The sequence below is a fragment of the Blennius ocellaris genome, assembly GCF_963422515.1.
Source record: "Blennius ocellaris genome assembly, chromosome: 22".
Lineage (NCBI taxonomy): Eukaryota > Metazoa > Chordata > Actinopteri > Blenniiformes > Blenniidae > Blennius > Blennius ocellaris.
The window spans coordinates 5,826,712-5,851,948 of NC_137671.1; the positions used below are offsets into that span (position 1 = coordinate 5,826,712).

The window sequence follows — 25,237 nt, forward strand, 5'->3', positions numbered from 1 at the left end:
TTTGTGCATTCTGTGGCCACAGACTTCCATCCAACATGAAGGACCGCCACACATGAATAGTAAACTTTTTTTTTTTTGGACTTTGTTTCTTATTAAAAGGCCTATTTGAGTGTTCATTGCAAACTACATTGTGCACATGTAAAAACTGCAAAATGTATAAAATTGAACAATATACCCTGCGGGTGATTGTTGCCAGGAGAATGACTTTTGTCGTCCTTCATTGTTTTAGCGTAATGAAAAATAAGGAAGAACCCACGTGATGCTATGGTGCTTCATACCTATGGTATGCAATCCTCCGGCTGTGAGAAATTGTCTCTGATACACCTTTTATTATCAATCCTATGTTTGTACATTAACCAGAACGATGGCAGAACAAAGTCAGCGTCATATTCAGATGAAACTCAAGTAAATAAGAGACTTATTCTGAAGGCCTTTTATGATGCATATTAGATCTTGACGATTTAAAAGGGGAAGTAAATGTTACAATTACGCCAACCTTGCTTCAAAAAAGAAGCTGTTGCATCTGTTTGGATTAAACTCATACCTGCAATAGTTACACAGGTATTATTCATTTAGGAAGATTTTCTATTTAAGTCCACTACTTATGAAGCACTAACCAGTTTCACTCACTTGCACCAGACTGTGTAAACTTTGTAAAAAGAGTTCAACCAGAAATTCACGGTGCCCTGGATAGTTTTCTGCATAAACACGACCGTGTAAAAACTCGAGATGCACGACATTGGATCGGTGCGGATATTTTACAAACATGAATATTGCAGATCACTGACGCTGATATATTTTTTCTAACGTTGATTAAACTCCATGAATTGAACCCGGCCCGACTCACGTTGTTGTTTCACATCACAGTTATGGATTATTATTTTTTTTTTAGCGTTTCTCCCAAGTTGCCGCGGACCTCCGAGTCAAGGTCAGGACGTGAAACGACCTCAAACTGTAACAAATCTGCAGCGCGGCAAAGTACGCCGCTGCACCAGTGACAAGACGGCGGAGTCAGGGACAACAACATATCATTTGTGGAATTGGGCTCTCAGACGGCACCTAACAAATGATGGTGGTCCGCCCTGCACTCTTCACCCTTTTTTCACACGCACACACCATTGCCGTAGATTGCACAGCAATGTCCACTTCCAATTTTTCGACGATAAATCAGTCGCCATGGAGCTGACCGTTGGCGCCCACGCCAGCCTCTCTGCTCAATTTGTGCTCTATTTGAGAAAATACATAAACCTCAACCTCACACAGCTATTACACTCAATGTTCCTGAGAATTTCCTTCCGCACGTCTCGAAAGCTGCCTTGAATTTCCTGCTCAGTGTCATGAACGAGACAAACGTCTCTTTATGTTGCTGATGGAAATGATAAGGGATCGCTTGAGCCCATTGAGTTTGATGTGTTATTCTTCCTCTCAAGTGGCTTCCAGCATGTTCTGAAGATCTCGGAAACGTGAACAAATCTGAATAAACCAGGTGATATTGGAAGAGTAAACAGAACAAAGTGACGAGGAATAGTGAAAATAATAAGTATATTCTAATTATCCTCCATTCTTCTTCATAGTCGGTTTTAATGATGTGTTTTGATGTGTGTGTGGACGAAATAAGTTAACAGTTTACCATCCAGGTTCTAAAAAAACTGCTATCTTGCTTCCATGTGGGAGAAAAAAAATAAAAAATCTTTCCACTGGCTCATCGTGAGCTCTCTAATTAACTACTGCATCTTGTTAAAACGCTGCAAAAGCTGAAGCATGAAAACCACAAGTTCACCAGGATCAACGTGTTTCTTGACCTTGCTGAGTTTTTGCTGCCGGTGACCAACTCGCAGATAAAACTTCTCACAAGGCAGAGCTGGTATAAAATCACAAGTGGCTGTGAATTTCAAAGTGGTTGTTGTATTTTGGTCCTCTTTAAATGGCGAGGCGCACCCAAATTATTTTTGACTAGTCCTGCACCATTGGGAGCACGTACATGAAACTTTTGTAAACGATTCAGCAAACCATTTTTGTTGTTGTTGTAAAAATGCCTGTCAAAGAGATTTTGGTGAAAAACCCAAAATGGAAGAGATACAAGTCATCGGCGAGCGGCAGACAGAAAAATCTCTTGTTGTCTTTCCATCATCTCGAAAGAGTCTGATCATTCTCCTCCATCAGAGCATGGTGGCCCAGAGAACTGAAGCTCACTGGAGATTTTCTCTGTAAACCCCCAAAATGCCTGAAAATCCCAGTCGATCAATGTTATCTGAAACACTCCCGCCATTCTGGCAACGACAACCATTCCACATTGAAAGTCCATTCAATCCCTTTTCTTCCCTCTTCTCATGCTGTGTTCGACTTCACCATGTAACTAAGGACATCATGTTGCTGCCAAAGTAAATGATCAGCAACTCTTCTCATCTGCCCTGTGTTTTTGAAATATTTCATATCTGGTGGCTTAGAAGACAGAAAACAGTGTTTTATATTGTTTTACGTGATTAAAAAAAATGGTTTCTGTGTGTTTATGCCGACATTAGTTGATGAGACTTTGCAGAAAGCAGATGATGACTTAAAATTTGGTTTTAATGCTTCATAACTAAGGTGGGTAATTTGCTAATAAGTAGAAATGTGGGAGGAAGCTAAAGCAGCTATGATTAAGCAAAAAAATCTAATTGCCAAGACAGCATAGGCATCATGTCACAGTGGTCTTCGACCCTCTTCAGTCCTTCTGTGGCATCAAGATGTCCCATCAAATCATTATTTTTCTATTATTGACACACCAGGTTCATTTTCAAAATGACTCATCTTCTTGGATTACCGCCATCTGCTGGTATTATCTCTCTACATTGTTTCCCACCGCTCTCCAAAATGACTCTTATCTCTTAGCTACAAGGTTAAAACTGGTTAAACAGCTGATATGGGTAACAGCTTAAACTTCTAACAGGTTAAACTACTATGTAAAAAAACCATTTTCACCTCTTTTTTCAAAAGATGCTAATCACAGCTACAAAAACTGTTTAAAAAAAAGTCTCAGAAATGATTCACAACACAGTTGCTTTGGCAAACTTGAGAACTTTACATGCTGCATTAACTAAATTTGAACTTGGTCACTTGGTGACAAAAGGGTCTCTTTTGGTCATAAAGATTGCAAAGTTGTCTGATTCCAGAATCGCTGATATTTCACTCAAAGTTTTCTTTCCCCCCCCAGATTTTCTCACTTTCAGACACGTTGAAACTCCTCATTTTCAAGTGAAAACTGAAAATGGAACTTCACTTGAAGTGAACTTTCATTGCTTTTTGGGAGTCCTTTTACAGATCAACAGTTTGACTGTGAGCAGCAACAGATGTTCCTATGTTGTTAGTGAAACGTAACTTGTGATAATAATTCCAGAGGACACGCCGAACATGTGAGTCCTGCTTTGTTTTGTTGCCGCGCGGCTCGATTATCCTTCCGTTGCAACAGTGGGAGGGTTAAGAAAAACCTCGACAAAGGTCATGTTTGCTTTGCAAAAATAAACTTAATTACACAAATAATCTGAGATCCCCTATGAGGTTTAGCCAATCTATATGTCAATGCGGCGAGCAGATAAGAGGCGGGAGGCGGTAAATAAGGCGTAAACGCAGCTTGTAACATTGCACGCTCCTGCCATACGACACCGCGCCTCTTCCAGTAATTACCGCGCCGCTCCTGCATCCTCGTTTGAAATTTGATCGCTGTCTGTCAGTGATAACGCACTGTGCCAGATGGTTTATGCAGTGCGGCCTTGGCCGCACCACACTTCATTAGAGGGGGGGGGTGTGGAGGGGGGTGCAACGGGGAAAGAGAAAGGTGCTCTGTGCGGGATGGATTAGCCACTGGCGCTCTGCTGGAGGGGCTTACCGGAGCCTGTCGGGGCAGCGGAGAGCCTTTACCTTCTGCTCATACTGCTACTGTAAGAGACGGTCGCACCGGGGCTGCAGGGGGTGAAGGGGGAGAGGATTTGGATGCATGAGGGGGGGTGCATTCAGAGTAGTCGTCTGTTTTTGAAAAGCAAAGGAATCTTAGTCTGTCCTTGTGCCGTTTGGGTGAATGTGCAGGGCAGAGAAGTGAAGCTGCTGTGAAGTTAAGTTACTGGAACGGCGAGCTCGCTCTGTCTGCCTCTGTCTAAGGCCTGAGGTCTACACGTTTTCCAAGCAAAATGGAAAAAAACCTAAAACTTTTGTTATGTTTTGGGTGTCTGTTTACGCAATAACGATGCTCAGAACCACTGAAAAAGACACGTTTTGAAAATGGGCGCCAAAGTGGAACTTTTTGAAAATGCCTCGATCCCGTCGCCCTGAAAATGGGGATAAAACACTGCCACTGCCGCGCCACAGTCATAATAAGGAGTTCTGCACACGCATGAATAGAGAACAAACACAACAGTGGCGGCCTCCAGTGTGGTCAAGGTCAAGGTCAAAGTGACTTTATTAGCATCCTTCTGCAGTCGCAGGTGAAGCGTCGAGCAATACACGCTGACACATTTAAACAAAACACAGGAAGGTAAGAAACAGCAAGGATGCAGACATAGGTCAGCACAGAGGCTCACTGACACAATTCAAAAGTGAATAAATTATTAAAAGATCCACTAAAAATGCCAATATAAAAAAAAAGTGAAAATATGGTAAAAAAAAAAAAAAAGAGAGACAATAAATATGTCAAAACTTGGTCGAACTTCCATTAAATAATAAGATAAAAGCCAAAAATAAAGTGCAGTAAGATTTAAAAGAGAAGCATCAGTAGGAAGAAAGCTGTACCTGTACTTGCTGTACACTGTGTGTGTGTGTGTGTGTCTGGAAACCTGCCCAGGTGTGCATTGCTTTAGCCCATAAAAGTCGCAAACATTAAATTGGGTTAAGTGATATCGAAGATGAATAAATAGATGATCATTACCATGGTAAATTTTGATCATACCAATTTGATCAACTATAAAATATTCCAAAATGGGGTTTCAAAGAAAGTTGAAAACACAGTGAATCATTGTTCTTCGCATCTTCAGTGGCAAACAAAACATCTGAGCTGTGTTTGTTGTGTTCATACCGAGCCGAGAGTCAGAAGATGAAGCTTTGATGTCTGTAATAAAATATCGATGAGCACAAGTCTGTGTGTGAGTGCACTTGTGGAGCAAGAAAATATTGATTTCATGCTTATTATATACCACTTTTTGACACATTAGACGGCCCAAAAAAAAATAAAGCGTGAGGAAGGGCTTAAACAGAAATGACGAAATTCATACGACAAAATATACACAATTTGGAAAGATCGGAATATTCTTGAATTACCTGCTCGGCTTCACATGCCACTCTCTCTCTCTCTCTCTCCTTTCTTTTTCAGGATGAGTGAGCGATACACGCAGATCGGAAGCAAACTGGCTCTACTTGTAATGGTGCTTGTGATCAGTGTCTGGGAAATGTCTGTGCCGACGGAAGGGGCGACAGGTGAGCCGAACTCCAACATCTGGATGCGTTGTCCTACAACTCTGTTTTATAAGAACTTCAGTATCTTATTGATCCCTGTTCTCACCCGGCCGCTGACCCCCTCCGATTTCCTTTAATACAATGTTTTTGTGACTTTGTCCTCGAGCATATTGACACTATTTAATTAATTGCTTACGTGCGCAGCGAACAGCTGTTTTTTTTTTTTTGCTGTGCTTATTGTTTATACTGCCAACAGTTATGAATCAGTCGTGAATGTGTTGTGCTGTGCAGCTCAGATTTATGGCAGTGCATTAATACAAACATGTATTTTATGCTCTTTCGTGGAGTTAAAGGACAAAGCTGGCCGATAAATGCATCGTCAGAGCTGATGCGGGGTTTCTCTTGAGAGTATTCTCAATATCAGAGGGGTCGGTGGGGGTAAAGACTACATCAGACAACGGCACAAAGGTTCATCCGACAGCAATGTAGCATTTTCTTTTCATTTCCCTTCAAACTAATACTAATTTATTTGGTTCGGCTCTTCTTTTATCTTGATGAAATTTGTTTTTTCCAATCGTCACCACCCATCTACTACACAAAAAGCAAGATTTGTATTTTTTTTTTCTAGTGCATAAATGAATCCAGATGTGTATGAAAGTTACACAAGTTGTTTAATTGAATAATTATGTACAATTAGATTAGTAACAGACATCAGGGGGCAAATAAAACTAAATGAGATTATAGATTATATGTACTCTGACTCAAAACACACAAACTTTCTGAGGTTGCTCGTCATGGGCAACATCTCCTGATCTGAACCGAGGGTTCTTCCCTCAAGAATTGTTAATTTGCATCAGACCATCCAAGTGGAAGAGGTCACAAAGACATCTCAGAGACGCACATCACAAACTCAAAATTCAAGATTTATCGGGTGTTCACTTCAAGGTTCACTCCAAAGGCACAACGCAGGTGAAAGAAATGTCTCAATATGTTGTCAATGTGTGCAGGTTTCCATCTCAGTTTATTAGTTGCAAGAATGGGAATGGCATAAAGAGAGGAAGCTCTTATCCCCCCCCTAAAAAGAAAAAAAAACAAGAATCACCAATGCTCTTTTATACTCTTTGTACCACTGCAGGTCTGACAGTTACAATAAACAGGAAAGTATTAGTAAGACGGCACAAAGAAAGTTTGTGAAAAATGGTAAGATGTGCTCCTCCGATAGTGGAGATGGAAAAAAAATCCATTGTTTTGATGTAATTTAGCAGCTCCCACGACTCCATGTAGAGTGCTGTAACACATTTCCTCCCTTTGTCCCCAAGCTGCTCCATCTAGTTTGTTCTGCATCTTTTAACCGAACATCACTGTGAGTAGTCTTTCTCTCATAGCTAATTGAGTCGTTATTTACTTCAGCCAAGTATCTTCGAGCACCTGTGTTTGCCGATATTTTTTATTAATTTTATGTTAGTCTGCATTCGTGATGACTTCAAAGCCTCTGTTGCCCCAGTAGTTAGAGCTCTCACATTAACAGCAAGGATATCGTCAGTTCGAGGCTGATTGGAGGTCTGTCATCACGTCAGTCCCTAATCAAGACGCTTTAAGTGACAAATAATCATAAAATTGATGCGTCAAGATGGCTTGTTGCTTCAGTTAAAACGATAATGTGTTGGTATGACTAGTCATTTTCTAATCATTTGGTTCCCGTCATGGCCTGAACAAGAGTTGAATTCCCAATGGTGTGCTAGCATCTCTTAACTTATTTATTCCTCTGTTTAGCTTTTTGAAAAGTTCTTCCGTTTGAATGAATAGTTTATGATGCAAATGTGTGAATGCGTGTGATCGGTATCGACTTACTTTAAATGCCAGTGAAGAACACTGAAACAAATGGAAAATAGAACATCGGCGCACCTTGATAACTGTTCGCTTAAAAAAGGATGAACAGAAACAACAAAGTCCTGAAGTCTAATTTCATTCTACCTGCGGTAAGGAGCCGACACGTACAGCACGAGGCAGTACAGAGACAAGTGAAAAACATGTACTGCCGGTGACGTGTGTGACTTTATATGAGTTTATTTCAAAGATCTTGAGACGGGGTTTTACAAAACTTGTCATCAGTACCATACCAGGTACATTGGAGAAAGGAGTACAGGCCAAACAATAGGGAAGGGTATCACTATTTTCTCTTCAATACCCTATAATGTCATTGGAAGGTGATCGTGTATGCTGATGATGCCAAGCTCTTTGTAGCCAATTTCTGAAGACAAGTGGACAATGTATGATACCTTATTACTGGTAAATTGACTTTACTAATGTAGTGCATTTACCCCTTCATACACACTCTGGCATCATGGCTGGTGTGCAAGGTGCTCAAACACCCATTGGGAAATGCCTTTCAACGCACGGAGGGGATGGAAGATGGAACCGTCAACATCAGGATTGGGAGATGACTTAAATCCTCTTCATCAGTGTGTCTGAAGGCACAGCTCGCGGCAATTTGTCCTGATGTACAATATGAAAAAATCATGGCGCTGTTGGGGCAAAGCAGGACAGACTGCCAGCGGCAGCAGAGACAGGTTCTTCAAGGTCCTGACTCCACAGAAAAAAAGCCAAGGCACTAAAGAGGCAATTAAATATTGATCATCCAGATGCCTTCAACAATGAGTCGATGCAGGCGAATGTAGTTCAGGTCCAAGTTTTCGACTTTGTTTAAAAGGAGTTGCGCTCGTCTTTATGAAGGCATCATCTGAACCCATCGTTCACCACAGTCTGAATCGTCTAAACATAGAGAACGTTTCCCCATCAATACGTTTGTCAGGTGTCTTTCAGTCTTCTCACTTATTTCTGGAGAGTAGGAAATCGGTTCACAGCAACTCGTTTGATCTGCCTGAAACTTGAGCAACCTGTTGCACGGTGAGAGACAGAGCGAAGCTGTCAGAGAGGCCGCCACTCCTCAGGCATGGTGTTTGGAAGGGGAACTGACACCATTCTGCGTCGCAAATAAAACGTCACGGTGGTTAAAAAGGGGTTAATTGGATTGAAAAAGTCATTTCGGGGGGGGGGTGGGGTGACGAGTCAAAGCTGCCTCCTCTTGCCTAATTAAAAGTGTTGTTGAATCGTCGCCAGCGAACCCACGGAGATCAATTATGGCAACTCAGCAACATTACAAGTGGAGGCCAAACTCACATGTTCCGTCTCTGGGATTCCCACTGACAAAGCGCAGCCTCAGGTAATTGGTGGTGCACGGGCAGTTCTGCTGCGAGCCGGGGTGTCCGTTTGTGAGCATGATAGAAATCGCCCGGACCGCTCTCCTCTCTCTTTGTCGACCAATTAGACGGCGCCACGGCGCTTTGATGCACGTGGCTTTGATTGGCAGCACCCCCCCCCCCCCCCCCCCCCCACACACACACAAGGCGCTCATCATTTCAGCAGGAAGTGGATCAGAATAATCTTGCACAACATTCAATTTCTCTCTGATAGCCAGCGCGGCCCTCTGATTTCCCCTGGGTGTTATTTCTGTTGCTGTAAACCTGTTATCATTCAAGAGCTGAAATGAACGCCAAACACATCCAAAACATCCTTTTTTTTCCCTCCTCCCAGAGAGGGAAGGAAAACCAAGCTTTCTCTTTGAGAGGCAGGACAAATTCACTGTTCAACACGGGGGACAAGTTGATTTATTAATACACACTTGAGCTTTCACTTCTTTAAATAACCGGCTTGTGACGGCAAAGACGGGATCATGTTTGCACCATAAGCAATGCAATCCCCTGACACTTATGGAAATTCAGATTCTTGAAAAAAAAGAAAAGGAAAAAAGAAGCCTTATGTCAGTGTTGTTAGACAGAGAAGCCCACCTGGTACAACTGTAAGTGTTTACAACACAAACCAAATGGTCATCCTGTGTTTCCTTCTGCCTGTTTGTCCTTTATTGACCGGGAAGAAGCCGGGCAGAGGGAGGAGTCTGACAGGAATTACTCCCAGGACTATAAAGTCGTGGGGACATCTGATTTGTTTTAATTAGCCGTTTATTATAATTGATTGTTGGAGTTTACTTGCTTTCCTGTACACACACACACACACACACACACACACACACACACACACACACACACACACACACACACACACACACACACACACACACACACACACACACACACACACACACACACCATGGAGATCCGGCATTGTTTTTGTTGTGTCTCTTGCAAGCAAGTCAATAGGCCACTTTGCTGCGTTTGTACAGAACAAATAAAAAACAGATATTTCCTTTTCAGTCCACTTGCTGCTTATGATAGCTGGACCCACATCAATATTGTAGCAGAACAAACCGTATGATATTGTTTAAGTTAGTCAGGATTTCCGGACGATTCTGTTCTGGATGAATTAACCTTGGGTATATCGGCTCCCCGTTGCTTTGATGACAGTATTAACTATTTAATGTAAAAGGTGCCGGCATGTAATTCGTCAGGTCAAAAAAATATTTGACTTTATTTTGTCTGTTTTCCTGTCTTGTTGAACCAAGTTGGTGTCATTTATCCCCATTAAAGTATTATCATTGACGCATAAACCCCAACAACCAGGCAAGGTTTGTAACCTATTTGATGAATAATAATAAATAAAATACCTGAATACAAAACGGCTTACATGCACTTACACACTTTGCTTTGTATTATATTTACCAGTATATGTACACAAAAACAAAACCACACACTAAAAGAAATCAAAACAAAAGTGTTCCGATCCATCGTAACTTCCAGTCTATTGAGCGTACATGAATATAAGCTGCACCAACTGAATCTAAAAGGAAAAATACATTTAAAAATGTTTTGAGTTACGTGATGCACCTGAAGGCATCACACATGAAGTTCATTAACCCGTAAAAATCCATAAATTTGCTGCATCATTGTTTAAGACGCAGGGTTCAAAGCGTGGGAAGAAAATTGAGGGTTATCTTCTGGAAATTCCGGTAAACATAATTGGCCCAAAATTAAGTTAGTTGTTGCTAATATATGTGAATTTTAAGTTTCATTTGAGTTCTAAGTAAAATTTTGGCAAAAACATTCAGAAGAATGTTCCTGATATTAAATGTTTTTCAGTATTTTTGGTTGCAAATAGGAAGTCAAATATTTGAAACATGAAATGAGGATGCAGGAAGATGCATTTCAACACATCCATCATAATCAGAGAAAACACACTTTATTTTTCTTTCCAGGCTGTTGCAGTTAGACGTATTTATGCCATTTCTATCAGACGCATTCTAAAAGTACCACTCTTCATAGCCAACAACAAGAAAATTTGCTCCAAGATTGAGGTTGTGTCAGCATTGATGCTGAGAATAAAGAAAACTTTGAGAAAAGACGACAAACAGACAAGAAACCTTTAATTCACATATTATGTCTGACTTTTTAAAATGAATAAGTGGAATTCCCTGGACACAAACTTCTCAGGGGCGCAATTTTCCTGCAATTTTTCATATGTGAAGGTCTAATCATCTACTGTCAGAGTGCAATTGTAAATGCTGGCTGAACACTATGTCTTCTTCAGCGGATACGGTGAGAGATCAGAAAGGAGCTGCCGTGATAAAACCCGACTTTTAGGCCCCGCTCACATATTTTACACACGACTGTTTTCAACTGTTTGAAAACGGCTCTCAGGGTAGAACTCTTCAAAAACCGGAGACGTGGGAAAATCACAACTTTTTGAAAACACTGCTACTTTTGCATGCTCACCACTAAATTGTTCTTCTCCACATGCATGAGTAGATGGACAATAACAACAACGGCGGGTGTCATGACTCCCAGTCCATCTTCTCCTGGGACTTGGTAGTTTTGTTTTGTTTTGTTGTTTTTTTTACCAAATCTACATCGTTTTCAAAACCGTTGCCGTGGAGACGTGAAACTTTACTGAAACATAGACGATGTTGATGTGTTTTCACTCGAAACATTGTGGCGTAAACAGCACTTTATAATTTGACCATTTTAGGCAGAATAGCTCAATATTAGCACATTGAAGGTAACCGTGTGAGTTTGGCTGTTGAGACAGGAAATCGTGACAATGTCTTTGATTGAGGATAAAAAAAATAGTTATTTGTCAGACAGTGAGAGGGGTTTATGGACGGCTGTTATCACAGCTATGTCATCTTGTGAGTGGCGTGTCCTTTCTATAATAACCAATGGAAATACAATAGAAAATGATTGGATCACAACATGAACTACTTCCATACCAAACTTTTCTCCCTGCACATAAATGCTGCTAAAGACAACAGCTCCATTCTTGGATTGCTTAATTTACCGATCCGCTGGAGGCACCAGTGGCGTGTGTAGATGATGTACAGGATAATTAATTTTCTTCTTCTCTGTATTGAAGCGCATTGTCGCCTCTGATTCGCTGGAGGTGAAGTCAAATAATAATCTCATAAGACAGCTGAAATCTCGCCTCTAGAATTGAATCCTCTAACATCTCAGAGGATATCCAGAGTAGCACTGTTGAGTTTCCAGTGTTTTTATGGTATTGTCACTTCTTTAGTTGTTAAGAAAGAGTCACAAGTTGTTGTACGTAAGAATGAAATCTGAATAGCAGCAGTTTAAAGCCTCAAATAGAAAAAGACAAAGACAGAAACAGGAGCTTTACTCAGAGGTGTAAAATCTAATAATACGCATGTTCAGATTCCGTCATAGTAAAACTTTGCTCCTTGTTGTCTTTTTATGCTCCAGAAGTTCAGATATTTCCAGTCCTTGAAGCCAGTTAAAGCCCCGGCTGCCAAGAATGACATGGCTCTTGCGGGAGCACTAATGTGTGATTAACTCTGACAGACCAAAATAACGTGTGTGCACTACTTCAGCAAACTGACATAACTTCAGTCGAACCTAATGAGTGAATCAGTCCTCAGACTGACTCACTCATTGAGTGCTGACAGCACAGAAGAGCCCCCAGAAGAAACAAAAACTGTGTCTACATTATTATTATTGTGTACAATGCATTAAGAAATCTCTTTTATCAAGTAACGAGTTACTTTTAATTATTTGCCATCATTTTCTCCAGTTTTCAAGCACAATGTGGTGCTCCTTACGTCATTAAAAGCAAAGTTGGTGATCGGTACTATTTGATTTCTACCTCTGGCCGTCGCTGTACGACACGCCTTAGTCACGTTAATATGCCGAAGCTGTATTTTGATTGAGTTGCTTTATTAGAGTCCAAGAATCCTGTTGCGGGGCCTCTGGAGCTGTCCGGTGGCTCTGGTGCTGAACGCGCTGGGCTGTGGGTCAGTTTGTGTGCAGGAGCTGTCCAGTTCAGCACCACCTGAGGAGGATGGCTTAAACAGTGGCTTTGATTCAGGAAAAGCTTGTCAATTCAGTCGCATTACAGAATTTGCGCTTGTTGCTTTCCCATTTATCTGATCCGGAGCAGGCTGATTTTGCAGGTTTGATTCCTTCTTATTGCTCGTCTGGTGATGTCTGCTTTCGGATGCAAGTCCTCAGCCATGCTATTGACATGTGTGATGCTGGACCAATCAAACATAGTCATGGCTTTGGAGCAGTTTTTAAAGTGTATGTTGATGGTTCTGGTGTGTCGTATTTTACTTACTACCATTTTCATATATTAAGCGGTTTGAGCCTATTCTTTTTTGTGAGTCTATTTAGTAATCAGTGCCCTCTGTTGTGTTTTCTCCTTTAAACGCTCCCGCTCCGCCTATACATTGGCCGGGTTGCAGAGGTTTGATTGCATCTGGAGCGCGCCTCGTCTTGATGCACGCTCCCGCCATCAGTTGTGCCACGCCGCCGGCCTCTGTCCTGAACTCCGGGGAGCCGGTCGGCTCTTTGTTAGCAGCAGCTTGTTTTGGCATGGCTGGACTGGTTATCCTGTTTTCGCTTTTTGATCTGATTTAGTTTGGGTTTTTGCCTTAGCCTGGTGTCGGTTCTGGCTCCTATGGCCCTGTATAGGGTTGGCCCGGTACTGCACCTGTTTGTTTTGTTTGGCCGGCTTGTCAAGCCCGCTTTTCAGTTCATAGTTTATTTTTCTAGTTTTTTGGGCACAGGTGGACAAGGTTTTTTTTGTTTGGGTTTTTTTACGTCTTCATCACACACTCTTTAACGCAACAAGCAAAGAAGAAAACAATCCAAGAGTAAATTGAATGAATATGTTCAGTCTTTTAGTGAGTCGTAACATGCACCGGTGCCATTCTGCTATTTTCTGACATAGGCAGGTATATTAAGAATCAAATCTGATTCACTTGAATCTTTTGTCCATGCTGGCCACATTAGCTCAGTGACCACGTCATCATTTGGCTCAGTGAAAACCAGCGTTGCATCTCCCTCTGACAAGTACCATGGATACACCTGCACCTGAATTTCATATTGCACTGCCATCTCAGCACACAGCACCTCTGGCTGCTCAAGTGGGTGGAGAGAGTTTTAATTTCTGACCTTCAGATTGTTCCAGTGCGATCCCCACAGACACATCACGGCCTTGAGTTTCAGCGCCCACAATGGGAAACCACTTAGCAAGAATCAAAACACGCAGGTTGCTGAGGGGGAACTTGAACCTGAGAGGAATGAAATGTTTCCAGAGGATCATACTGGGTGCTTTTAGACGTTAGCTACGGTCAGGTGGTGCAGATTCAGTTCGCAGCATATCGCTTGAGGTACTTTCCATGCAGACTCTGAATGTTTCACTGACGTGTGACCTCCATATCTGACTTATACTCTGTTGTATGCATTGGAGAGATGCTTGCTCTGCACCTTCCACTTTCTGTACTTTGTAATAAAAATGACTTATATGATGCATAGGAAGCATCTTGCCAAGTAAAAGAAAACTACTTGCACCCATGAGAGAGCCGTAACTACCAGTCTGAAACATTACTGGATCCCCGGGTTCAACATAACAATCATTTCCACCCTTCAGTTTTGTGATGGAGGCTTAAAGATTGCCTAAAAATGTTATTTGTCATGTGTCACTCTTCAAATAGTTTCAGAGGAAACCTGCTTACTCCTATTAGCGCAACGCTTCATCTCCTCATTATGTTGTAAAGAAGGAAATCCACTCAGCCACTTCATCACTAAAGAAGGATCCCTCTGTGAGAGAGTCAGTGTTTTGGCTACACACAAAGCAAAGCAACGATTACATTATCATTCACAACAGCTTCATGAATGATACAAAGTATGCATCATTTGCAGTTTCCCCGACGGTCTCCCGAGACCGATGTATAAAAGCTTCTGGAGCAAAGTAATTTCAGCGGTGCGCAGAAAGAAAAAGCCCATCACTTCTCACTGAAAGCTGCTTTGGTTCAAAGAATCCCCTAAAAGGCACAAATGCCTGCTGTCTGCCTGTCAGTGTCAGGTGTCGGGAGTTCACGCAGGAAGGAGTTTGTGCTCAGGACTGAAACCCATTTTGAGTCTGAGGTGTTGGATTTAAATGAGACAACCAGCTGGTTTGCTGTGATGGACTTCTCATTACCGACCATGAACAGTAGCTTTATCAGGTCCTGTGGTGGTCTCACCTGAACCCATTCACCAAGTTTCACTCAGGCACTACTTTTTTGTCAACAGTCCTCTTAGTATATTTCTGTTGTTGATTATGTTTTGTTTTTTTAAAAATACGAACCACAGGCACATTCACGCTCTCATTATTTTGAATAAAAAAATACACTGATGTCTTCTTTTTAGTTGATAATGCATTTTAGAGGAAATGGGAAACTGAGGTGTCAAAAAAACAACTCAATTACATATACTTACTGCAAGAGTAGATTATCTTTTCGTCGAAAATATCTGACTTCTTTTTAATCACGCAAGTAATAGAACACCAGATGAGAAAGACATTCTAATAGGAATGGAAATGTTTTATCCCAAGTATAGGAATAGCTAAAACACAAGAAACAAGTAAACTAAACTAAACAAAAAAAGAGTGGCCCAAGCTGGTTAAAACAAAAGAAAAATACATTATTATACCAAAATTTATAGGCTGGGAGAAAACCTGCTTCAGAAAATCAACCAAGCAACCAAGATCATTTACAAAGTGCCCCATTACAAAGTAAACACACATTCACACCAAATTTAAACCCATATATGCCCACAGTCAGACACACTCAAAGATGAAGTGGTTGAACACATATAAACACCATCAATGGGACATTGTGCAATGCACCATGCTGCCAGTGTAATGTGGACCCAAGCTCATTGGCTAAGCTAATTGATGATTGCTTAATTTAAAGGGGTGAAACGATGAAAAGACAATTTTTCATGGGCTGGTGACCTGTTCATGCTGTACCTTCACACATAATACTCTGGGATCTGCTCCATTATTGAGTTGCATAATCAGAAGAAGATGATGGATGAATGACTGCAATCAGCAACTCTTCTCAGCAGCAGAGGAGCTCCGCGCTAAACGGATGATGATGCGGTGGAATAAAATGCTGTGACAGAAATTCCTTCGCAAAATGTAACATCGCTACTTTTACCCTGGAAAAAAGTTGGGACTTGAACAGGACAAAAGAACATAGTGAACATAGTGAAAATATATGTATGATGTCATTGTTTGAAGCAACCAATGGAATTCAGTGTAATATGAGAGGGTGATCTCATCATGCATCCACCTCTGAAACGGTGCAAACAGTCAAAAAGACACTATGGAGTCACATGTAGCCTCTCTCTGAATGTAGTTGTAATCGAGTATTTACAGCAGTGATTTACAGTGGATTAACGCAAACACAAGTCAACACAGGAGAATCGAAAATCAGGAACGAGAGCTCCAATATCAATACATCTACAACACACTAACAGAGATTTATGGACAGAAGAAGAAAAAAAATCTGAACACTTTAAGTTAAGAGCATCTTTCATGAGCTGAGGGATGAGAAGGGATCAACAATAAAGTGTTTCATATTTTAACTGGCTTACATCACTGTAATGAAAAGTTGAATTTCTGATGCAGTAGATGTCACATTCATTCCTGAAGAAGGTTAAAAAGCTAAAAAATTAACATAAGACACAAGTAAATTGCAAATTTAGGCTGAGGAGTGGGCTGAAGATTCAGAAAGACGTCTGTATTTTGGACTTCTTCTCTGATATTTGAATAATGCGTCAACTTTGACTCCCCAGTACAAATGAGTCTTACTTAAGGACTCTAATGCATTGCTGAATCACGCAACTGTATAATTACTGGTCGCACAAAAAAATAAAAAAATAAAAAAAATCATTGCGGTGTGAGACACGAAAGGCATAGGTTCCAGGCTTAAAACACAGATGGATAGAGACGCGTTGGGATGACGAAAGAGAAGAGGTCTGCCTGGAGGGCTTCACTCAACACGCCAGATGTGAAAAGGAATGTGTCATGTGACATGTTTGCATCAGGCAGTGAAGCGCACTTTACTGTAGGTGGGAAGGGTTTTGGGTTTTTTTTGGAAGAGGGTGTGACGCTGCATTATGCTCTGATAAAATGGTAGTTTCACACCAAATAACCTGCTTCTTTTCTTAATGACATGATTGACGTTTTGGCTGATTGCACGTGCGATTTCCAAAGGTCATCCAAACATGATGCATGTTTTTCACTTTCCTGATAAATGCCATGGAAACAGACACGTCGGTGCAGGGTGAAGGTCGGAGTCAACCTTCAAAAAGCTGCTTTCTATCAAATGACAGGCCTCAGATTTGACAGGTGGTCGAGTAGGTTGTCCGTCAAACCCACGACGGAGGTTTGATTCCCGGTTTGTGTTCTCGTTGCTCCCACTGGCGAGCGAGTATCTTATTCAGACGCATTCAGACCAGAATCTACAGTCTGCCTCACTTCCGTTATTTTCATAAAGACTGTTGCATGAAGTACATTCTCATTTGTATTCGAGGAAATTTTTCGGGGGATGCGACTCACTTTACTCACGTCAAATTGAACATTGAGCATGCGCGGTAACCCAGAAATCCAGATTTGAATATGTAATGACAACCATTTTCCAACATGTATAATGCACTCATACTTAAAAAAAAAAAAAAAAAAGACAGTGACAACATGCTACACCGTCTCCATCCAACTGCAAATGCTGCTCTTGTAAGATTTGTTTTGCCACACGGGTGTCCTGACATCCTGTTATCTAAATTTAATGGCATTGTGCTTGTCTTATGAAAGTTTTAAAACATGAGCGTGGCAGCAGCTGCAGCAACGACAGTGGACCTGTCGAGGGCCAGTGGAGGTGGGTGGGTGGGGGGGGGGGGGGGGGGGGGGGACTCTCCGTCTCTCCGTCACGGCAGGTTTAAAGACGGACTCCGGCTTTACAGGACAGCCCGATCCCTGAGCGAAATGCTTTCTCTTCTCTATCCGCTGGCTGTGGGAGCTGAGCGGGCATCAAAGCAGAAGTGCAAATCCAGTCCGAAACACCGGAGCGTCTCAGTGTGAAGCTCCTGGCAGCACTTCTCTTGCAAACCTCTAAAGCAGCTCGGCTTGCTGTCTGTTTGTCTTTCAAATCTCTTCTAGCTCAGGGGCAGAGCATGACTGAGCACTTTTTTTTTTTTTTTTTTGGCGACAACCAGCATTATTTTTTTGCTGTATGTGGAAGGGCAGAAGCGATTTTACAAGCAAACTTCATAATCTGCAAGAGTTTGTGCGTTTCAGAAAGGTTTCACCTTCACATGGCGGAAATGCTGAAAACGATTTGGGTGCATCCATTTTGGGAGAGGTTTTCAGAAAGTCGTGTTTTCAGTGGTTGTGTAAACACACACCCAAAATGTAAAAGTTTTACGTTTTCACATGGAAACACTGTCATGTAAACGTGGCTTCAATTGGGATTTCCCTTTTTCCTTCCCTCCAGTTTGTATTTATTGTCCTCCACTAACTACTGTTTATTTATCTCTCCTATCAGCGATTGGTAAAACGTCTGATATCATCTGAACCCATAAAACCGGGCTTCTCAAAGTAAAAGCCATTCATTCACTCGACACTGCTACGCGGATCCTAAATCAAATAACACCGACATCCCAGAGGAGTTAAAGTGCTTAATATTGTTAGATCGGTTCCAGCAAAAGCAGCTGATTCTTCTACCGCGAGCTGCTGCAGCTGCCAGGAAGCGTTCCCGTCTCCACCTATATAACGGCGAAAAGCCACATGAACTTTATTTGAGTTGCGACAGTACAGACAGTCAGGATGGCTTTGGATTTACTGTTTACCGCTGCAGCGGCGGAGAGTATTTCTGCAGAAAATGTCACATGCAATTAAAAGAGAATGGAGCCGCTCGGGCTGTAAATAATTCAGACAATGGAGCGTGATCTGGAAATTGGCTGCAGATACTGCAGAGCTGCACTTTCCCCCCTTTACATATCTGCATTTTTTTCGCGCTGCAGCTTGTTGCAAGAACTCTTGAAAGATATTATAAATGGGTAATTTAATGATTTAACCGGCAGCTTCTTTGAATTTTCCAACAGGAATACACTGATACCATTTTTCTTAAAGGCCGAGTACAAACATCTACTGACGTAGCTGATACCGAGTACCGATACCAGTATCGGTATCTGCTCATCCCTAATTTCCAACACTGATGAGGGATGGAAAGGTGTCGTGACTCAACAGATGATATTTACCCTTTGTGTTTCTCTGAACAATGCATCATGTGATTTCTTTGAAGCCATATTGAATGACAAAAAAGTGCAGCAAGGCTTAAATGTGCATTTCTAACGCCACAAAGTAACTTTCAAGATCACCAATCTTTTGAGGTTCAACATCTTGACAGAATTTCGTATTGCTCTTAAGTTCCCTCGAATAACCGCCACTGAAAACCGATGATCTGATTATCCCAGGCCAGATGGTGATTTAAATAATGGCTAAAGATCCCAAAGCAACCGGCAGAAAATACAAACAGAAAAACTAAACAAATACGAGAAAAGACAAAGCTGCTAATTGTGTGACTTTGATGTGAATGGATGAAGTGAATTAAACACACTTTAAAGAGCAAACAGTGTTGGAAAAAAGGAACAAACAACATTAAGAAGCCAACATTTTTGTTGCCTTTCGATTCATCGTGAATGAAAGCAACCTTTCAGAGAAGCATTACCTCGACAGCAACGGAGTGGTGACAACAACACAGTTTGCATGATTTGCCACGAGTTAGTGTTGGGGTTTTTTTCTGTAATACATCCATCCTTTCACACCGGCAGGGAATAATAAATGCAAAAATACATCTCATTGGAGAAACTGTGAAATCCTCCACCGTTATCGCTTTCAATTTACTTGCACATGTGTCGGGAAAACTAGTGGCAGGAACTGTGTGTGAAAGCATGTGGAAACTTTCACACAATATCACACATAATATCCATTTAGCAGTTTTGATTGAATGAATATGGAAAGGTGGGCACAAACTACAGGGAGGAGTTCATCCTAATACACCAGTTCATTTACAGCGTGAACTGTGGTGCCTGAAAGCATCTGCTTTGTTTATGATTGCATCTGACACTTGAGAAAGGAGGGCGCAAATCAGCTGGAACAGACGAGGCTGCTGTTATTGTGCAGAGAGGCAATTCCTCAGCCACACTTTTATTATGACAATTTCTTGGATATTGCAATCATCTCTTAATTTCTTCTGTTGTTCTTTTTGCTGGATTCAGAGTTGAGTGCAGTGCTCTTTTGCGCGACTCTGAGAGCAAATCATAATTCAAAAAAAGCAATCCGTTTTAATTCATTCAAACAGTTCCAGTGAAAAAAAAATACGTACAAAGAAAGACATATTAAAGTTTTCAAATAAGTTATAATGTATAATTGTTACAGATATAAAGGTTGCAGACTGTATATAAAGACTGTTTATTATTCTCAAAGTCAAGTCCTGTGACTGTTTACACAACATTTCCAAGTGAAATCACAAACCATTCGTTACGGGTTGGGGATCCGTTTCCACAACAACGGTGTTCGGAGCACATTTTCTGAAACGCTGCTACCGTACATGTGCACCACGGCTTTAGTAAATAGTTCCACTGCACTTGAGCGAGTAAATGGACAATGATAAAAATGGCCGCCTCCAGAGTGTCGTGACTCCCAGTCCCAGGGTGTATCCGAATAGTCCCACACTTTGTGTGACACAGACCGTATACGTTCAGACTGTATAACGTCATGTGACTTGTTTGAAGACTACCTTTATACAAATAATTGAGCAGAGAGGGGCTACGTAGACCACTGGAAGGGATACCTGCCCCTTTAAGGCAACTGGCCATCTGCCTTTTACACTACCAAAGACGGACAGAAAAGAGATTTTCCTTTTGGGACTCGATCCAAGGCCGGAAGCGTGTATTGTGAACCACGGCAGCAAATTATTCATCGTGTCTGATCCCTCCGTTGTTTTTCTTGTCGTGTCTCCAGCAGCGCATCATGTCCGGACGGGGACCTGCGAAGTGGTGGCGCTGCACCGCTGCTGCAACAAGAACAAAATCGAGGAGAGGTCACAAACCGTGAAGTGCTCCTGCTTTCCCGGGCAAGTGGCTGGCACCACCAGAGCCGCCCCGTCGTGTGTCGATGGTACGATCCACTCACTGAATATTTCATGGACAATCTTTTTTTTCTTCTTTTTTTCTGCTTTGGGACTGATGCTTCTTTTGGGTTTTGAATATAGCAGCATATGCGTGCACACACGCACGCACGCACGCACACACACACGCACACACACACTTGATAGAAACTGCCAATTCAATTTTGAACAGCTGGAAAAAAAAACGTAAAAGGAAAATGATATACAGCGACAGCTAAATTATTAAAAGTGCATCATGTTTGTCAATGTTTCAATTTCCATCATTTAATGCTTTCAAGATCTGTGCTACAAATGTCCCCTCGGGGTTCATTTGCATGATGATGGTACTCGGAGCCACTGAAAACGCAACTTTTTCAAAATGACTCCCAAGGCGGAACTTTTCAAAAATACTCCAACTTAGCGGACATAACGTTATGACTGATCTGTGAAACCAAACCAGGTTATCCTGAGAGGAAATTATTCACCCTCTGTTTTTAAACTCGAAACAAACCCGCGAGACGACAGGAAGAGGTTTTTTTTTTTTTTTTAATGTGTATCAAGTTACCAGTAAGCGACTGTGACGCTGCTCAGGCTGTGAAGTCCGTGACCCAGACGCTCCGTTAGCATGCTAATGTGTCGGACCCCCGACTCGCCTCGAGTGGCTGCTTGACTTTGGTCTGAAAAGCGCGGCTTCCTGGCCCGGCGCCGGGAGTCGGTAGTGTTTGACCTATTCCTTGACATTTGAGTATTGACATTTTCTGCAAATTAGAGCTGTGAGCCACTGGCTTCGGTTTAAAGCTCCGCGGGTGATCCCAGAAAAAATGATCAGCACTTAACCTTTTAATTATTCTTTTTTTCTATGACCAGGAATTACCTTTGTTCCACTCGGTGTGAGACAATCGTCTCTCTATATTAAGATAAATGCCCTTCAAGATAAATCCTCCAAGACATCGAAGGAAACAGGAGCAGATTTGAACGCGTGATGAAAAAAAAAACCCCACCTGAAACATTTCTTCAAAATGTGGCTTTGTACACTGCATTTTTATAGTGACTTGACCTTAATACTATTGGTATTGGTGTTCTTGAGGAAACTGGTACTTAAGACATCTCAAAGCACAATGAAAGTTTTCTATTTTCACCTGAAAACATCGTGTCAACGGGTCCACAGTCAACTCGTAGCTCTGTAGCTCCGACTAGTGGTGAGACGCTGCATAGCAGCTGAACGGTAACGTTTCCGAGGATTAAACACTAACTGCTTGTTTGGTTTACAGTCACAGAAACACTTCGTTAAGTCCTGATTTTACTGACTTCTTTGTCAGTTTTAGTTACCAGATTTGATCTGTGATTTCAAACTGAAATTAAATTACAGTCGCCATCAGATTTACAGCCACAGCTTGTTATTTTTAACGTCTCTGCCAGAACTAGGATTTGGCCATGGTTCCTTTCTGGCTCATAAATCTAATTAGGACATCTTTATTCAAACACTTTTTTTTATAACCCGACCAAACAAAAAAAAACAAGCTTCAGTTTTTCTTTTTTAAAGTGGCCACAAAACTCAAGTATTGATAAGAACTGACAGGTGAGCACTAAATTATCCCACACAAGAAAAAATCTGATCATTCATGATTGGGAGCTCAAGGTCAGAGCGACGATTCAGGCGCTTTGGATAAAAGTGTAATTCCTGCTCCCAGATGTTTTCAGTCTGAGCGGCCCTCGTCTTTGTGAAGCATCATTGACCATCAAGTGAAATGTATCCCTGCACTTTCTCTGTGTTTGATCATCAATAGTCCCATTTAATTTCAGGAGAAACCTTTGTGGCTTTTTAATAGCCGCTGTTACACAACCACCATCTGCCCACAGTTGACCTGATGCACTTTTTGCGCCACACTGCCGCCATAACCATCGCCGTGTAATACAAATGGATTCCCTCGTGTCATAAAGGCGCCATTCTGTGCAATTTACCCGAGTGTGGCTCCGATGTTATGTGTGGATTATAATGGCCGCCCTCTTCATTAGAAGGCGACGCTAATGCTTGTGGATGGGGTTGTGAAACGTGGATAATGACCGCTACAATACAGCAAATTTAACTGATGTCCTGTACGTGGCACCGGCAGAAGCTTAATGTGCCGTTATGGAGGCCGTTGGGAGAGTTATTATGGCCTCACATGACGGGAGTCGCATCTGCCTCCGCTTCCCGTCCCCGACACGTCGACATGTGGCAGCCAGCCGGAGACCTGCGTGTCTGAATACCCCAAAAATAGACGTGTTACTGCTCTCAAAGAAAATTTTACATCACTTACCTGAGACAGCTGTCAAGAATGTGACGCGTCGTGACGAGACGCCGCGATGATGATTTGATTGATACTTAAAGAGAAGCTTTCACTTCAGGTGTCGGAGGGAAACCTACCCGGGAACGGGAACGCCATGGTCGCCATGAGCTGGAAAATGAATCAGCTGCTCTTTGTCTTTCTGATGAATTTATATCGTTTGTTGGTTTTTAGGACATCGATTCAGTGAGACTGAATGTGCATCGGAATGTTCCATGATGTAACCACAAGAGTCACATGGTTACAAAATCATTTAAATACTTTAATCATATACATATTTCAACGTATTGACTTATGTTATAGTTTTCCATGTCAGACAACTCGATAGTAACTTCTAATATAATGATATAATATCCAAATTTTATTAGATTCCTTCTGATTCACTACCTCTCCAGCATCTTGACTGGTTTACAAGAGAAAACGCATTGTTTTCACGTCACAATGCCGAAAATGTAGTTAGCATGCCAGGTGGGTGCGTTTGTTTTTGTAATGAAACGACAAACACATGACACATTAACAATGGCCAGTACACAAACATTCATATGGACACTAATAAAGTCCCAGAAGTCATGTCACTGAACGTTACTGAAAAGTTGCATTTTCAAGTGACTCAGAGCAACGTTTATAAAAACGTTTATAAAAAAAAAGATTAAGTGAAACTTTTGTTTTCCTATTTATTTTGCTCAAACATTTTGCGTTATCTATTTATTGTATGCATCTCATACAATTTTTCATAGATTCCATTGATTGATTACTATTTATCCTGATCAAAATGTAAAGTCAAATAAATTTTCCACCAATACGCGAGTATTGAGAAAAAAACCAAAGACATTTTTGACATTTTCTCCTTTGACCTCCGTGGTTTTTTACATCAGCCTCGATAGTGGAGCAGAAGTGGTGGTGTCAGATGCATCCGTGCCTTGATGGGGAGGAATGCAAAGTGCTTCCCGATCTGAAGGGCTGGAGCTGCGCTACGGGGAACAAGATCAAAACTACCAAGGTAAGCTCAGGAAACAAGGCTGTGTCTTTAATGACGCCACATTGGAACCTGTTGAATCCAAGCTGACGCGCTTCAACACTCTCTGCTCCTCAAGGTCAAGCGGGCTGTGGCTTCTGTTACTTTCTCACCCGCCACCCTCCTCCTCTTCCTCCTCCTTCTCCTCCTCCTCCTCCTCTGCCTTTACCTAACAACTAATGTTTGCAGGCGGTGCGCCGGGCCCTCTGGGGCCTTTAATCAATGAGTGCCGTGTCTTCTTCGCACTTTCAGGCCACTTTGAGCACCCAAACTGGCCAATTACTCGCTCCAATTACCTGCTTTTAACGTTGTAACACGATGCCCGTATCCTTCACTGTGTTATGACGAGCTGTAGACTTCAGTTCAGCCTCTCTCCATGTACTTAATTATTTAAACAGGCTGCACCACACCTGCCTGGAGCCGGGAGCCTGGAGCCAGAGGCTATTGATTCAGGGGGTTTGTCGGGACCTCAAAATGGAATCTATATATAATCTATATAATCATTTTCTCTGTTTTTTGAGAAGTCGTGTCGAGAAACATTCACGTAGTGATACAAGATTTTGCCAATTGTCCTTTTTCTTTTGTCTTCTTCTTGGACAGATTTCTGCTGACAGAGACCAGCTTTGGTAACGTCTGATGCTTCACAGCGGAGTCCAGGTGATTGATCTCTTCTTCTTGTTCCCACTGTGATATTTACATTTTGGTTTATTGGGGTTTTCAAGAGGCCCTGTTGAAACAAGTAAGCATAACGTACAGGAGTACACATAATCAGTCAAGTACAATTACAGTATTGACTTTTCTCTAAGGCAAAGTGAATAAATCCAATAACTTATTAACTTAGAAATTACTTATAAGTTATCGAAAAAGACAAAGGGATATATGTTCAGACCTGCAGTACCAATTCACCTGACATTAGTTCCATATCCCACATCTTAAATTGATCATCTTAGCATATAGAACAAACATCAAATATTTGTTTTCCTATTATTATAATAATGCTTAACGTATTTT

At 41.7% G+C, this 25,237-nt stretch overlaps 1 protein-coding gene across 1 annotated transcript; it reads left to right on the forward strand.

Moving 5' to 3' along the window:
- Positions 1 to 5,339: 5,339 nt before the first annotated feature.
- Positions 5,340 to 24,856, forward strand: LOC308146441 (chemokine-like protein TAFA-2; the record flags this gene model as incomplete). Its single annotated transcript, XM_080518250.1, has 4 exons — positions 5,340 to 5,442; positions 20,740 to 20,895; positions 24,087 to 24,211; positions 24,827 to 24,856. 4 exons carry the CDS (start codon positions 5,340 to 5,342, stop codon positions 24,854 to 24,856), a joined length of 414 nt encoding a protein of 137 aa, XP_080374376.1.
- Positions 24,857 to 25,237: the final 381 nt, after the last annotated feature.